General features: G+C 35.2%; 1 protein-coding gene across 3 annotated transcripts in view; it reads right to left on the reverse strand.

The window, feature by feature from the left end:
• The window catches only part of HPSE2 (heparanase 2 (inactive)), a gene marked incomplete at both ends in the record, with an annotated part of 666,883 nt that overhangs the window by 583,218 nt on the left and 65,078 nt on the right, over window positions 1-18,587 (reverse strand). For 2 of the 3 annotated variants that reach the window (XM_080694400.1, XM_080694399.1), the window contains one exon: window positions 7,748-7,909. The exons of the other annotated variant lie outside the window; for it this stretch is intronic. In XM_080694400.1, coding sequence (XP_080550526.1) covers window positions 7,748-7,909 — 162 coding nt within the window. The remainder of the gene's footprint in view (window positions 1-7,747; window positions 7,910-18,587) is intronic. 3 annotated transcript variants of the gene reach the window in all.

Raw genomic sequence — 18,587 nt, forward strand, 5'->3', positions numbered from 1 at the left:
CACAATCCATGGATACTCAGGTTGCTTTTTAAAATGAGAATATTTGTATTAATATATGCATAGTCTCTTGTATACTTTAAATCATCTCTAGATTACTTACTGCTATGACTCCAGTGACCCCCAGTATAGGGTGGCAATATTAAGAGGTGATAGAACCTTTTAGGAAGTGAGGTCTAGTAGGCGGTCCTTAGGCCAATGGGGAATCTACCCTCAGAAAGAATTAAAAGGTAGTTCTTGCAAGAAGGTTGTGATAAAGGGAGAAAACCTGGCCCTACTCACCTCTCTCTGCTTCCTGACTTGATATGTAATCTTTTTGTTTCCACCTGTGCTCCTGCCATTGCTAGTCACTGTAAGATGATTCAGCTACCAAGCCTACATAATGCCATTTGGACTTTGAACCTCCAAAACCATGAGCTAAATAAACCCTTTTTTTATAAGTACCTTGTGTCAGGTATATTATAGTAGCTAAATGCTGATTGGTACACTTATAATGCCTGATAAAATATAAATGTTACATACATAGTTGTTTCATTGTACTGTTTAAGGAAAAATGACAAGAAAAAATATGTACCTCTTCAGTACACAATTTTTAAGCATATTTTCAATCTGCAGATGGTTGAATCTGTGGATATAGAACCTGTGGAAATTGAAGACTAAGAGTATTTGTTATCTCTACTAGGCTAAGAAAATTTCCAAGTTTTCTTCAACAAGCATGCATTGCTTTTATAACTGAGGGTGAAAGTTAATTTCTATGAGAAAGGTACCTCTCAGATAAATTCATTGACATCTGTACTTTGAATGATTTTTTTTTCCTATAACAAAGAAAAGAAGCAGGAAGACCATCTGCCTTGTGAAATCAGTTAGGTATTTACAATTATCTGTGATTAATTAAATATTTAGCAAAGAGTTTGAATGACAGAATTCCTTCCAGTTTCCTTTCACTTATAGCTTCTAGTTATGAAAAAAGAAGATCAAGAAATAAATTATCAACATAAAGATGAAATCAGGATACTGGAACTGATTGGCCTGGATTAGATGAGCCAAGACCATAAGTGGGCAGACTCACCAGGGGCTAGTCTGGTAGCTAGGAACCACTGACATGGAAATAGCATTAAGAAGTCTGATGATCACATATTCAAAAGCTGATTTTGAGTGGCAATAGAAAACAGTGATATATAGTAAGCACTTAGTAGAAACTATTGTAAATTCAATCAAGTTATTTTGATTACTGATTACATACTCAAAAGCTGATTTTGAGTGACAATTGAAAACAGTGATATATAGTAAGCACTTAGTAGAAACTATTGTAAATTCAATCAAGTTATTTTGATTACCCAATCCCCAACCAGGCAGAAAAAAGCACCTACCAAACCTATTTATTACACAAATAAGCTTCTTCTCATGATCTCTAATAAAGAAAGCTTCACCTCCCCAAACCTGAGAATTGCTTTTCTGGATAAAGATCCTGAAAATTCACTTTTGTTTGACCAGACTTATAAGTGAATCCTTCAATTTTGATTTAAAAATTCTGAAAACTCCAGAAAAACAATCATAAATTGAGAGACTAAAGAATATATATATATATATATATATATATATGTGTGTGTGTGTGTGTGTGTGTGTGTGTGTGTGTGTATTACAGTAAAAGCACAAATTATCATTGTTTAATTATGCTTACTATTTTTAGTGTTTACAAAGAATGTGGTAATACAAAGATTTCATTTTTTAGTTACTTGCAAAAACACACCACATCATGAACGGTATGATAGAAAGGTTAGTTTGGGATGTCAAATGAACTGGATTATAGGTATATCCAGAGAACTTGTAAAAGTATGTCTCTGAGGGTGTTTCCAGAGAAAACTGGCATATAATTCTGAGAGAACTGAGTGGCAGAGTCAGCCCTCAGTGTGGGCAAGCACCATCTAATCAGCTGGGATCCAGAAAGAATTTTTTAAAAGGTAATTTTCATTTCCTCCCCCAGAGTTGGGACATTCCTCTTTTCATGCCCTTGGACAACAGAGCTTCAGGCCCTCCAGCCACAGGACTCCAGGACTTACACCAGTACTCCCCAGGATTCTCAGCTCTTCGCCTTAGACTAAGAAAGGCTTAGTCCTGAGCCTTTCAGACTTGGACTGAGCCATGCTACCAGTGTTCCAGGATCTCCACTTACAGACAGCCTGTCACTGGACATGTTTGCCTCCAGAATAATGTGAGCCAATTTCCCTCATAAAATCTCTCCCATATATATGTTGACATATAAACATATATATGAACATATTATTTATATTTATATATGTAGATAGAGAATGTTAGTTCCTGGACAGTCTATAAATTTTTATATTGAAAGTTTTTTACATTGAAAGTTTGAAATCCTAGTTTAACAAAACACACATACACACACACACACACACACACACACACACACACACTACACAACCTCTATCTTCTATGGTAATATACTTCACAGCCCTCCATAAAATGTTAATAAGTTTGTAAATAAATATAACACAATGCTTCAGACTGGTCAAGGTCATTTTAAACATTACTTTATTTGATAAAATTTGTAAATGCCACGGGGGAGAAAATTTGATTTAAAAACTCTTCTATCCAGGAGTTTTGGTTGTGCTATATATCTAATTACAACCACTAGTTTACATTGATAGACATACATTGTTTGACTGTCTCCTCACTCTAGTGAAAATGTGCTGCTCCTACATATAAAGAGGCTCTTAAAGATGATTTTGAATAAGTTAAAAGAGAACCTGCCAAGTGGGAAATAAAAAGCTGTTCTAAATATGTGGGGTATAGTGGAATATAATTTGGAATATTTAATGATACAGTTTGTGCAGATATATTTATAGTAGATTCACTTAAGCAGAGGAATGAGCAAAATAGGGAGGCAGATGGATCTCTTGGGATCTTCAAAACAACATTAAGTATACTTCATCAACTGAGAAGCCATAGTAGTCATTTAAAGAAGAGAAACTATTTTTCAAATGAGTAACAAAAGTAATTTTGAAATACAGTCAAAATCAATAGGCATTAGCAGGAATTACTTTAAACATCTCCCAAATTTCCAAATAAATGACATAGACAATTATAAAATATAGTGATAAATGAAGAAAAGAATTCTTTATATTATAATGATCAAGAAAGATACTGCAGAGAAAGAATTCAAATCAAGAATAATTTTTGTGCTTGGCTGACTACTACAGCCTTATGAACACCTTGAAATAGTTCCCTGAGAATTATGGTTTATGGGAACTGAAAGAACAGATCTTTTTCCACTGACTTTGAACTCTTTCACTTAACTGAAGTTACCAGAATGGGCACAACAAAGAAGTACAATATTTTCCTCCATTTATTTACCATAGTAATACAAGAAAGACAACCACACAAATCCTGCTCTAGTTCAAAGTCTAATGACAGAATAAAGAAGTATAAAATCAAATGTGGCAACCAATAAAAACAAGAATCCTCATAAAAAAATATTGAACCATGTCTTGAGTAATGCCGTCCATTCATAATGGCTACATTGTTTCTAGCTACCTGGATGCAAAAGGATGACTAGATATATTCACAGCAAAAATTTTTTAAAACTTGACTTCATTTCAGAACCTTTTACTATCTTGTACATATTACTCAGAATGCTACACAAATATGATACTCTTTTCCCTCCAGGAGCTTATGTTCTAAACAAAATCCTAAAAGTTATTTTCTCCTTAAGGCTAACTTAACTTTTTTTGGTTTTCATTTTATTACAGTACAGAATTCCATCACAAAAGTTCAATGAACACCTTCAAAAGGTAAAGAGGGTGAGGAGAAGGAAGACAAAAAACTGAATATGAGACATAAAAATTATATAAAACATGTTGATATCCCTTAAAAAGTAGACTTCAGGTGAATTCATTTACTATGTATATAACAAAACATTGTGAACAAATATACAAAGCATTACTATATCAGGAATCATTTGAACAAAAAATGTTTAAACTATCTGATCTCTATTGTTTCTTAAAGGCACCATCCCAATTCTTCCTTTCATTTCTCACTCTTTTAATCACATGCAGTGACAGTACTCTCTTACGAATTTGTAGGAAAGCACACATACCTGTGTCATCAAGTAAGTGTGAAAAGTGCAGTACATGACTCATCACCATTTAAAATAGTTCCACTGCTGATGCTCCACTGAAATTACTCCAGCACTTTCCAGTAACCTTAGAGTTGATTTCAAAAAACCTCTGGCTAGGTTAAGCTAACATTATTTGCAATACCAAGTAAAGCATTCACATGATAATATTAAGTCAAATTTATAAACATCAAAATATACATAAAAATGACCACTTTTCTAAAAATATAATATAAATACTTCAACAAGATATATGAACCAAAGATTTTTTTGGTTTAGCTTTTTTCTTGAGAGGGCAGAATTAGTTTCCATTAACTAAAATATCCCTAAGGAACACAGAGTTGTTTCCTTCCAGTAAATAGAAGACCTTCAAGAATATCATTTGTCCTTATCTGAGGGTGGCTGCGTAAAAGGAATCATTAGCTGAAATGTAGACTATAAAGACATGTCTCTCACCTCAACAGCTAATAGTTATATCAGTTGAAGGTAAAACACCTAAAAACCAGGCCTTGCTTTTGAGGTAAATTAGGACATAGCTACATGCTTTTAATCCTTTTTTTTTTTTTTTTTTTTTTTTTGCGGATCTGGGGATGCAACCCAGGGGCATTTGACCTCTGAGCTACACCTCCTGTCCTACTTTTTATTATTTATTTTGAAACAGTGTCTCACTAAATTGTGGAGGGCCTCACTAAGTAGCTGAGACTGTCCACGAACCGCGATCCTCCGGTCTCAGACTCCCAAATGCTGGGATTACAAGCGTGCGCCACCACGCCTGGCTTAATCCTCTAATATGTTAAACACAATATTAATATTTTTACTATACTGGGATCTTGGTTGTACATCTTAAAAATAAAGAATATGAGCCAGGCATGGTGGCGCACGCTTGTAATCGGAAGTGGAGAAGCGCTTGGGAAGCGGAGAAAGAAGGATCACGCAGGTTGGAAGCCAGCCTGGCTGGATTAAGAGACCGTTTCCAAATTAAAATATAAAAAATAGGTGTCTGGGAGTGTAGCCCGGAGGTAGAAGGGTTTCCAGGAACCCCAGTACCACCAAAAATAAAAAATAAAAGATAAAAATAAAGAATATGCCACTAACTGACCAGGAAATAATTATTATGCATTCCTAGCCACATATATAAGATTCTGAAAATAACTGGTGAAACTGAGGAGGGGTTTGAAAAACTTATCTCTTATAGCCAGGCGTGGTGGCGCACACTTATAATCCCAGCATTTGGGAGGCTGAGACCGGAGGATCGCGGTTCGCGGACAGCCTCAGCTAATTAGTGAGGCCCTCCACAACTCAGTGAGACCCTGTCTCAAAATTAAGAATAAAAAATTGGTCAGGGGGTGTGGCTCAGAGTTCAAATGCCTCTGGGTTCCATCCCGAGATCCGCAAAAAAAAAAAAAAAAAAAAAAAAAAGAAGAAGAAAGAAAAGAAGAAAAACATCTTTTCTGAGATTTTAATCGCTCAGTTTCCTCCTCTTGTTCCCATATAAATACTCTCACTACAAATATTTCACACCTTATATCAGCATTACACAAATAAGTGGATAAGTGGAATATCACACCAAGCAGAAATCCTAGAGTAGGTGTTCTGAATGTGTTGGTGAAGAAAGTCACTTCATTTGAGAGGTCCCTGCCCCTTCAACCTCACCCTCCTTACCAATATACATTCATCACTGAAAAGGGAAATATTTACAAAACTTAGTTTAGTTATGTTTAAATATTATGTTTAGCTGTCTAGAGACCATGTTCTCAAGATTTATACAAGAAATCAAGGCTTAAACTTCATAACAATTAGAAAACCATATTGTGTAAAATCAAAGACTTAGTTAGAAGACATTAAAATAGTTTTACTATTGGTGCCACACTAAAATAATTCCATCTCTTCCCAACACCTGGAACCAAAACCTTTTGAACTTTCATGTAAACAAAGCAGGGCACACCAAATGCTCTGCTATTTCAAGGTACCACCTCTCTACAGGCATTTGGGTGAAAAATGTTGAAAATGCCTTAGGACTCTTTGAAGCAGCTTGGGAGAAGTAAGAGCAGGAAAGAGGCTCTTCTCTAGGGTAAGTTTGTTTAGTAGAAAGTAAGCAAGTTGTCAGGGTAAAAGTTGACAATGTTGATTCCAACAGTTTGAACTGTGAATAAACATCCAAAGGGATTATGTTACTGAGAATTAGAAAAGATTCCATTGAACTCAATAGAACACTGTGTTTTCAAAGATAATATGCCTTCAAGCCATACTCTGGAGCTACAGTTAGGGTTAGAATTACCCTAAGCCTTTTGTATGCCACATTAAAGAACACAGGATATGATCCTCCTCTAACATGTGTCTAAAAATATCAGAATAAGAATGGAATAAAAACACATTATTTCTAATTATTCCCATACCCAATCCCCACTGGAAAATAGTAAGCGTACCTGTGTACTTTTGAGGTAGACTGAAGAAACTTGGGAAAACTCTGTGGTCTCCGTAAACATCTAAACATAAACTCAGTCACTAACCAATTTAGGGAAATACTATAAATCACTTTTAAATTTTCCTTCCTTTAATGACCTATCAAAGAAGGAAAACACAGGGCCTATACTTATGAAATCCATAATCCTCTTCTCTGCTCACCAAAGCTGCATTTAAATCTGGCTTTCATCTCATGCTATTGGGTTTTCCACAAGGTACAAGATAAAAAGTGCTTATTCAAAAGCAAAAATAATTGGTTGCCACTCAGGAATTCCTAGTTAAATGCCAAGAAGCCTATAAAAAGTTAAAATTTTGCAAACTTAAATTCATAAAAATAAGTGTAAAATGTTCATAGCCTGTCAAACATTTCAACTTTTTATTTGTTAAACTATTCATAAAAAAGGAAAAACACATACTTGTGACCTGTTAAATTTCATCCAGATCGATATGCATATCTGCCTTGCATATTCTAAAGAAAATGGAGGTGCCTGGCATGGTGGCACACACCTATAATCCCAGCACATGGAAGGCATGTAATTAAAATGCTCTTTACCAGCAAAATCTGCAGAAAACAGTGCCAAAAGCTTCTCTCTGCAGCTCTGACACACAGTCACCTTACTCCTAGAACCAAGGATGTAAGAAAGTATGGTTGAGCCTCCTGGCCTCTTTACTTCTAAAAAGAAAACCAAATTCCCCAGGTATTTCAAACACCAGGAGGAACAGAACATTCTCAACTCTGACTAAAGCTCAGTATCTCTTTTACATTTTATCATTATATTCACTGACTTCATAGAAAGGGCAAACACAGAAAGAAGAAAATATTGCCTCCTAAAAAGATACCAAATTTAGTAATTCTCTCAAATCTACTGGAACATATCTAGGAAGTTGTATTTTTCAGGGCTTGGTTCTGTCTTTTGAGAATACACATGATGAATCACCTATAATTTCAAGCCAAAATACATCTGAAAATTATGAAAATATTGTTAGAAAAAGACAGAAGTCATCACAAATAAAAACATGAAATAGTGGGTGGAGACAGACAAATGTGGACCTATCTTCATCCCTCACTAGTGTATCTTAAGTGTCAACTTGCTAACAGATGGATGTCATCAATATATACAGTTCTGTGATTCTAGCTGACTCCAATGGCCTTACCTGTTAATATGAGATTACTGTAAGTATTAGAGAATTGCTCCTTTAGAAGAACCAGATGCATCTGAGCTGCCTTCTCTCTTTGAAGCTCCAGCATAATATCAGGGTGCTGGGCAATCTTGCAGCCTTTCTGTTTATCCAAGGCAACATCACTTCGAACAATGTCTATAAAGAGAAAGAAAGAAAGGCAGCAAAAATGAAATCTACCAAATGATATGTGCATATATGTTTGTATCACTTTGAATCTCAATCTGATGTGTAATTACAATGCACTAATAAAAGTATAAAAATATATCAGTCTTATTTTATCCCAAATGATATCATAATGTATAAACTACCAGCATTTTCATCAAACTAAAGTGATACAGATAATCCTGAGAGCTCTTTAAGTGTGTTACAAATCCTGCAAGTTCTTCTGTTTATTTCTAAATGCTCTAAAGATTTCTGTGTGATTTTTTTTTTTAGCTTTCTCATTAAAAATTCTACTCACACATTCTCCTTAGCTCATCTCCAGGACTTAACTTATCTCCTAGGGCCTTTTCTTAACATCCTCTACCATTTTTCCATTGGAAATAATCATACAACTTGGAATGCTCATAATTATGAATGTTATTTCTTCTACTTCATGCTGTATATTCTGGATACTATTTCCAAATTCACCTCTGAGCTAAACCACTCAGTTCAAGTTAGGACTACCATTCTATGGGTTACTTGACCAGAGTTTCTCTTGTTATATTTTATGTACCTGTGGGAAAATAGCCTTATCCTTACCAGTGATCACTCTTTCAATTCAGAAAGATTGTGTAAGTCAATGAAATAAGCAAGGTCTATGAGTCACTTTACAGATCTGCCTCTTGCCCATTTCTCCATTAGTGACAGGCTGCTTTTCATACTTCTGAATGGCTTTTTTTGCTCTCTTCAATAAACAGCCTTTCTCCAAAAGAAATATATAGAATGATTCCCCAAAAGCAGGAAACAGTCTATATTCCATCATGCCTGGACATTATTTGTTCATTTTTATAAATTAAAACATCATTCAGATGATAGAAACAAATGGTACTATCAGTAGCAATTTTGATGGCAACTCTAGAAATGTTCAATTTTTATTTTCAACAGTTAGCTAAAGGATTTTCAGGAGAAAGAGCTAAAAACTATTCTTCCACTATTGACTCCAATAGTTTTGAGAGGGAAAAAATAACTGATATCATTTGAATGATACCAATAGCAAAGCATTGGCTCCCTGAGTGATATTCAACAACATCTAAGAGAAAATAACACATGTGGCATGATTGATGAAATAGTTTTAGACAAGTATTTTTATTTTATTTATTTATTTATTTTTGGTGGTACTGGGATTCCTGGAAGCCCTTCTACCTCCGGGCTACACTCCCAGACCCATTTTATATTTTTTTATTTTTAAACAGGGTCTCTTAAGCCAGCGAGGCTGGCTCCGAACCAGCGCAATCCTCCTGTCTCCAGCTCCCAAGTGCAGGGATTACAAGCGTGCGCCACCACACCCAGCTAGACAAGTATTTTTAGAGCTCTAAAAGAAAAGCCTACAAATATTTTTAAAGTAACAATAAGTGTTAGAATGTGTGACACACATCCCTAGAAGTAGGGATGGTTCTCACTAATTCTAAGATGAAAACAGAAGATCTTATTGGAAAAGATTATATATATATATATATATATATATATATATATATATATATATATTACATTTTAATAGTTTCTAAAATATGGACAATAAAGTGAGCTCATTTAACATAACTATCAAATATTCTCTGAGACTACAAAATAAGAATAAACTAATTCAAGGATACACTCTACTGTTTAAAGGTATGTAATAGAAGCCAAATGAATAATTATTTATTTACATTATACTTTATATAACTTTTTAATAAGATTGTCTTATGGAATCCTTCCAACAATGCCATGAAAGTATATGACAGACATTGTTGACTGGCAGGCCCCAAATCTAAACACAATTGCTTCTCCCTTGCCTTCCTCTCTAACAGAGGCTGAAAGCTACACTATATAATCTTCCTTCAATCAAAGGGTGTTCTGGCCAATGAGTTACAGAAAACCATCTCAAAACAGGATTTCCCTTTGTCAAATTAAGTCAGGGCCTCCCTAAAAGAGAAAAAGAAAAGCTTTTACCTTCTAGTCTTTTAGTCCTTCCTTTTTTTAATACATGAAACACAGACATGAGACCCAGAGTTATACTAGCCATTTTCTGGCTATGAGTCGGAAAGCAAGAAGGCAAAAGACTACACACTAAAGATGTTGAACAGAAAAATGGAAAAAACCTAAAGTCTATAATGTCTAATATTCTGAGATCTTTTGGTAGGGGTATAATTAGATGTAGAACAGCTACTAACCTTTCTATTTTCTATCTAATAAATGTGCTGCTCGGAGTACATGAAACAACAATTTTAGACTGCTCATCTCTTTTTTTTTTTTTTTTTTTTTTTGCGTGTCTGAGGATGGAACCCAGAGACATTCGACCTCCAAGCTACACCCTCTGCCCTATTTTTTTATTCTTTATTTTGAAACCGGGTCTCACTGAGTTGCGGAGGGCCTCACTAAGTAGCTGAGGCTGTCTGCGAACCACGATCCTCAGGTCTCAGCCTCCCAAATGCTGGGATTACAAGTATGCGCCACCACACCCGGCTCTTGATTTCTTTTTTTACATGAGACTATTCATATAAGCGACTAATTAAAATAAGTAGTCAATTAGGCTGGGCGTGGTGGCGCAGGCTTGTAATCCCCCTGCTTGGGAGGTGGAGACAGGAGGATAGCGCAGGTTCCAAACCAGCTGCGCTTGTTTAAGAGACCCTGTTTCCAAATAAAATAATATAAAATAGGTCTGAGAGTGTAGCCCTAAGGTAGAAGGGCTTCCAGGAACCCCAGTACCACCAAAAAAAAAAAAAAAAACTAATTAAGGTAAAATCTCAGGCCCTCTGCAATTGATGGCACTACTGAGCTCTAGAGCCTCCTATATAAAATTAACCTGCAGGCATCATTAGTTTAATTTAAAATAATTTTAAAATAAATGATTATAGTATTTTACCATTAAGAATAATAAATGATTACATTTCTAGGTGGACATTTTTTCTCAGGTTAAAGAGAATGGTCTTAAAATTTTTTCTAACCTCTTTAACTCAAGAAATTATTGCTTTAGTGGCTTAAGAGTTGTAGCTTTCAAAAGTATCTGTTCCTTAGAAGAAATTCTTGTGAAAGAGCTACTAGAACTTCAGGTAATACGTTTTTATGTCCTGTCCTACAGGACATTTGATATCTCTGGTCCCTGATATAGTTTAGATATGGAAAGGCTCACTCATTGAAGGCTTTTTCCCAGTGTTACAATGTTCAAACAAAGGTGGGACTTTGGAGAAATGACTTGATCATGAGGGCTTTAACCTCATCCGTGGGTTAATTCTTTGGTGGATTCATAGTTGAACAGACGACTGGGAGGTAACAGAAACGGTGAAAATGGGACTTAGTTGAGGGAAGAAGGTCTTCCTGGGGACATGCCCTTAGACACTTTACCTTATCCCCACCCTTTTTCTCTTCTTTCCTTTCATTTCCTTTCTTCTCTTCTCTTCTATCTCCTCTTTCTTGTCCTCATTCTGTCTCTCTTTTTCTCTCTTTCTCTCCCTCTTTCTCTCCCCTTTCTCTTTCTCTCTCTTTTTCTTTCTCTCTCCCTCTCTCCCTCTCTCTCTCTTTCTCTTTCTCTTTTTCTCCCCTCCTTCCTGACTGCTATGAGGTGAGCAGCTTTCTTCCATCATGCCCTCCTACCATGATGTTCTGCCACAAACCCAAAGGCATTAAAGCCAACTCACCATGGATGAAAACCTCTGAAACTGTGCATCAAAATAAACCAGCCTTCCTTTAAATTAATTATTTCATCACAGCAACAAAAAAGCAGACCAACAGATTCCCAACCAACCCAATAAGCATCCTCAGTCTCAATGGTTGAAAACTCCCTGGTTCTTTTTTAATGTTCTCTAGAGCATAGGTTGGTAGACTTTTCATAAAGAGACAGACAGTAAATATTTTAGATTCTTTAGGTCTCTGTTATAATTATTCAACTCTACTATCATAATGCAAAAGCAGCCACAGATTGACATAAGTGAATGGGCATGGCTGTGTTCTAACAAAACTTTATAAAAACAAGTAGTGACAAAATTTGATCTACATGTGATTCCTGCTCTAGATGAACAGGTAAGAGTAGAGTATCTTTAAATTTCATAAATAAAAAAACAGGGGCCAGGGATGAAGAGATTTACATGAATTGTATGCTGATTTTGTACAAAGCAAAAATTAGAACCCAGGCCTTCAGACTGCCAGTGTTCTCCCTATTACATCACCCAGCAGAATAAATAACATGCCGCAGCAAGATTTTTATCCACTTCCACTAAATGTATGTAAATATATAAGCATACTTGGCAGACATCCATGAATGTTCAAGTCTCTGTTCCAGTTCCCTCTGTGGTCTGCATTATTTCTCTAGTTTTGCATCATTCTCAGATGAAGACAGCATAGTTTCATCTCAAGAATGTTCATAAAAACATGCTATACAATTGTGTTGGAGGCTGAACCTAGCAGAAGAGCCTTCCCACAACTAATCAAAATAAATCATGCATTTGCTAAATATTTCTAAGGCTACCTTCATAATATTGGCCACAGCCATGATTCTTCATCTCTATACTAGGACCATGATTCATACCCAATCAACTTAATCTATTTTCAAATGAAAGTTCCTAAGAAGTAGATCTAATAATCTAAACAAATAATCAGAATGTGTCACATCTATTTCATTAATTTCATCTTCAATTGCTGACATTCCATCCACAAAGATACTCTGTTTGTCCTGAGTGATTCTTCTCAAAAGTGCTAAATAAAACTAAGAGTATCATAAATAACTGTCAACGCTGATACATAAAACTTGAAGCAAAGAACTGGTTTTTAGAGCAAGACCTAAACAAGGATAGATATATAACCAGCTTAAGCCAAAACTAAGATACTTGCTGATTTACTCTGTACCTGGGGAATTCACTCACTGGGTAGTAAATTGGACAAAATTACCTAATGTTCTTCTAATTTGAAGATTGAGTATTCTTTCTAAATTTAGAAAAAAAGAGTTATTGACTGGAGAAAGCCTCAAAGATGATGAACTCATCCATGAAAACTGTAAATTTAGATAGAAAAAGAAAAGACAAAATTCCATGAAGAGATCAATACAGCTCTTTATGTTCTTCTTCTACTCCTCACCTCTAAATAGTAAAAATCATCAATAAATTCTGGACTTATCCTAATAATATCAAGGGCAACCTAAACAAAGAACCTTCTAAGAAATGGTTTAGAATTGGCTATACCAAATTAGCAGTCATGAATGCCAATTATAGCCAACAGCTTGGCATATTTGACCTTGAACACCAATAATCTTAGGTAAAAATTTCTGTTTGACTCTATAAGTTAAAATCCTAAAAAGTTAAATCAATGATAGGCAAAGAAAAGTACCAACAGTTACCCTTAATATATCCTTTCTATTAAAAAGACAATGAATATGTAGGCCCTAGATTATGTGATGAAGTCAGCAGTCTTTGCCTCCATTCTATACATGAAAAGAAAACTTACAGCCAGGCGTGGTGGCACACACTTGCAATCCCAGCTTTTAGGAGGCTGAGACTGGAGGATCATGGTTCACGGACAGCCTCAACTACTTAGTGAGGCCCTCCACAACTTAGTGAGACCCTGTTTCAAATTAAAGAATAAAAAATAGGGCAGGGGGTATAACTTAAAGGTCAAATGCCCCCGGGTCCCATCTCCAGACCTGGAAGAAAAAAAAAAACTCACTTAGCCTCTTGAGAATTGTCTTTCACTCCACAGCATGGTAGACTGGCTAGAAGTATAATGTATAATTCCTGGCGTACCATCATTTAGATATAAATTCTCCAAAAACAAGCATGTAATCCAAAGACGCTAATGCCACAGTTAACCAAATATAAAACATGATTCTAAAAAAAATTACAAAAGGTTTAGACACCAAACTTTTTATAAGAATTTGTCAAAAATCAGTTCCTTGCCTAACCTGGAGGCAAACCAAATTTCTTCATGTGGATGGTTTTGGAGCCTCCTAGTGGCAGCCTCAAGGGACCTACAGAGCTAGCTTGCAAAGGACTAGGCTTTCAAGAGAGAAGTATTTGCTATGTATACTGGTGATCAATTTAAAAAAAAAAAAAAACTGTCAACTGCTACATGTGCTCAACACACTATACTGAAGACTGTAGGAATACAAATTTTAATAAATGTTCCATAGAATTTGTTGCCTGCTGCGGAAACATAAGAGCAGAAATAACTCTGAATCAGGACTTATCATTGCATAAAGAAAAGGGCTAAAGTCAGGGGATATGTAATATAGGAAGTAACATTTTTTTTGAGGTACTGGGGATGGAACCAAAGCGCATTCTACCTCCAAGCTACCCCCTCAGCCCTATTTTTTATTCTTTATTTTGAAACAGAGTCTCACTGAGTTGCAAAGGACCTAAGTAGCTGAGACTGTCCACAAACCAAATCCTCTTGTCTCAGCCTCCCAAATGCTGAGATAGGAAGTAACATTTTTGAAGAGCAAGTTGAAGTTTATCTGAAGGATAATCCAAGTACATTGTATAAATTTTCAAGTCTTTGCTAATTCTGCTTCCTGTTTAGAATACCCCATTCTCCATTTACCATCAAATTTATAATATTGTATTAGCACTAGAGTACAAAAGTGTAGGAAAAGACAGCCTGGGAACAAACTTATAGTTTTAGTTATATTCCAGCCCCTAAAGAGATAGCTGAGGCTTTGGATCAGAGATGTGGCCTACTGAAAGCCATTCACTAGAAAAACTTTTAAAGCAGTATTGAAAACATAGGAGAGCTGAGGAGCAGGAAAACCCATTAATCTATCATAATAATTCAAGAAAAATATAACAAAAGCTAGCAGCATACCCGTGTCAGGAAAGAGAATTCCAGAAGTAAGAACTTATCTACCTAGTGACCAAACTTACATGGATATTAGTCTTTGTGGAAACAGTCAAAAATAGTTCAAAATTTCATTAAGACACAAGGTAAATGGTGATGACTTTAACCAAGGCAGAGAACCACAGGAAGAGTTGAAGGGGTAAGTGATACTGAAGAATTTTTTTACTTGGCATACAAATTATATCTGAGATTTGGCATACAAATTATATCTGATATTTGTTTAATAAACACTAAGAAAGGTTTGCAAAACTCATAAGTGAAAAACTATATTATAATCATCTCAAAATACATACATGTTATAATCACTATCAAAATAAGCTGCCACATCTAAATGATAGAATAGAAATAATCACTCCCATTCTTCATAAATGACACCCTGAAATTGATCCAGTGTCAGAAGACTCCTCTCTAGTTAGATGTTTCTAACAAAGTCGAACATTTCACTCCCCTACTTTTGATCCCTTTAGTTTATCCAATACCCATCCTTCAAGGAACATCTTTGCCACAAAGCCGTATTTCTTTAGACATTTTTAGCACCACTGTATATGAACTCTCATAGCACTTAGCAAAGATAATATTCTACTATACTGTCCTTCATGCTTTTCTTGAGTTTTAAAGAAATTTTGTTTTCTCCAACTATATTTAAATTCCTTAAGGACTAAGTAGGCCATGCCTACTTCTGTAGCTTCTGTAACTCCTACCATATAGCTAAGTACATAGGAAATACATGGTTAATAGGGGCCACATGGGCCTCCCTGTTATGATGATGACTACCGTTGATGATGATGACCACCATATTCTGTCCTATCTTGCAAATTTAATTTAATGGCTATAATAACAGCCACTTACAATCCTAGATTGTTACCTTCTCTAAATCAAATCACAGAAATTCAGTGTTTGTAGTCAATAATTTGATACCTACCACTGGGCGTGGTGGCACACACTTGTAATCCCCACGCTTGGGAGGCGGAGACAGGAGGATTGCGCAGGTTCGAAGCCAGCTGTGCTGGCTTGGCCCTGTTTCCAAATAAAAAAGTATACAAAAATAGGTCTTGGAGTGTAGCCTGGAGATAGAAGGGTTTCCAGGAATCCCAGTACCACACAAAAATAATAATAATAATTTGATACCTATTATTTTTATGTTGAGGAAAATATTCACTATTATAGGATGAATAATGTCCCCCCAAAACCTCATATGCTGAAACCTAGCCCCTGTATTTAAAACATGGCTATATTTGAAGATAGAGCCTTTAAAGAGTTCATTTTAAACAAGGCCATTAGTATAAACCCAAATCCAATTTGGCTTTCTTAGAAAAAGAAGGAGATTAAGATACACAAAGGACATGTAAACCATGGACACCTGCATACACAAAAGAAGGATCATGTAAGAACACAATGAAAATGTAAAAACCAAATTCAAGTCAAACACAAAGGTCTCGGAAACTGACTGATACCTTTATTTTAGATTTCTAGCCTCCAGAGATCTGCAGAGGAATTCTCTGACATCTTGGAGTAAATATATATATATATGAAAACGTGACTCAGTTAAAGAAAAGAATGACCAGTCAAAATTAAGTAGAACAATCAACACAGTTAACACAGGAGCAGGAATAGTTTATGTTCCTAAACATAGTTGATGTTCTTGACAATCAACCAAAAAGGCCTCATACCACACAGAAATTAATTATTTTATTTATTAATTAATTTATTTTGCAGTACTGGGAACAGAATCCAGGAGCATTTTCCTCCAAGCTATACCTCCTGCCCTATATTTTTTAATTTTGAAACAGGGTCTCACTCAGTTGTGGAACCTGCTATCCTCCTGTCTTAGCCTCCCAAGTACTGGGATTACAAGCATGCACCACCATACCCAGCTCCACACAGGCATTTTTAAAGGCATATCAGAAAACCCAGCATCTAAAAATATTAAATTCAAAATACCTAAAATCTAACTAAAAATTACTAGGCATAAAAAGGCAAGGAAATATGACCCATAAAAATAAGAGAAAATGAAATATAAAGAGACACAGAAAAAAGAAAAATGACTCTATAGACCAAGTACAAATGAAGTTGTAGACAAAGATATAAAAAACTATTAAAAATATACTTCATATGTTTGAGAAGATAGGAAAACACAAGAATAAAGATAAGAAATTTAAAAGACATGCATGCCTATAATTCCAAACTTGAAAGGCTGAGAGAGGAAAATTACAGGTTTGAGGCCAACATGCAGTAACTTAGTAAGACTCTGTTTTCAAAATAAAATAGATCTGAAATGATATCTCACAGGAAGAATGCCCCAGGTAGTATAAAAATATATAAAAGATATAAAAGAAGCAAACTGAGGCTGGGCATGGTGGTGCATGCTTGTAATCCCAGCATTTGGGAGACCGAGACCGGGGGATCATGGTTCAGGGACAGCCTCAGCTACTTAGCAAGACCCTCTGCAACTCAATGAGACCCTGTTTCAAAAAATAAAAAGAAGATAAGTCACTAGAGATTAGTGAAATGAAATGCAGAGAAAAAGTAGGGGGGAAAGGGCAGAACAATAACATTAAATGGTATGTTTTATATATAACTGGAACAGAGCCAAAGAAATTATGACAGAGAATTTTCCAAAATTAATGACAGAAAAAAATGACCAGATTCAATAAACTCAATACTAAGCAGGAAAAACACTACCGCCATTCAACACACACACACACACACACACACACACACACGCTATATCCAATCCCTAAAAAGAAAAATATTGAAAGCAGCCAGACCATGAAAGAAAATGGAATAACTTATTTAAAGAACTGAAAGAAAAAATTAACCCAGAATCCCATGTTATGCAAAACTATCCTTCAAAATTGAAGGAGCAATACTTTCTCAAAAAAAACTTATTTGCAGCATACTTAGTCTTGAATAAAGATTAAAATAAAAATATTCAGGTAGATAAAAAGATTCATGTCTGAAACTTGAGTGAAAAGAAAATGAAGAGTGTCAAAAATAAATAAATAAAAGTAAAACTCGTTTTTCTTATTTTTATTTGCTCTAAGAGATAACTTGGTATTTCAAGGAAAAATAGGAACAATTAATTTTGTATATAAATGTGTAGATGAAACTATAACCTAAATAGCATGAGAGACAGATAAAGAAACATTCTATGTATGAAACACTATAATATTTAAAAATGGGTCCCTGCTATTTTAATGTACTTTATAAGCTCTAGGACACAAAAGGCATAAAATTTTTAATAATAAATTGGATTTCATCAATATTTAAAATGTTTACCTTTCAAAAATACTTTAAGAAAATGAAAAGGCAACCAATTACCTGGAGAAATATTTAACAGAATATACTAAATATGCCATAATTATATTAGTTATTAGATAAATGCAAATGAAAACACAAAGATTCCACTGCATACATAGTAGGAATAGCTAAAATTTAAAAGCCTGATCCAGGTATGTCTGTAATCCCAGTACTTTGGAGGCTGAGACAGGAGGATTGAAGGTTCAAGGGCAGTCTCAGCAACTTAGCAAGATCATGTTTCTAAATTAAAAATAAAATAGGGCTGGGTGTTTAGTTCAGATGTAGAATGCCTCTGGGTTCAATCCTCAGTAAAAAAAAAAAAAATTAAATGGCTGACCACAATAAACAAAAAAATAGATGAGGATGTGTATCAATAATAACTCTCATACATTGCTGGGAAATGCAAATAGCCCAAGCACTTTGAGAGAAAGTATGGCAATTTCTTTAAAATGTATACATATACTCACCTCAGAATCCAACAATTCTATTCCTATGCATTTACCCCAAAGAAACA

The sequence above is a fragment of the Muscardinus avellanarius genome (genome assembly GCF_963383645.1).
Source record: "Muscardinus avellanarius genome assembly, chromosome: 4".
Classification (NCBI taxonomy): domain Eukaryota; kingdom Metazoa; phylum Chordata; class Mammalia; order Rodentia; family Gliridae; genus Muscardinus; species Muscardinus avellanarius.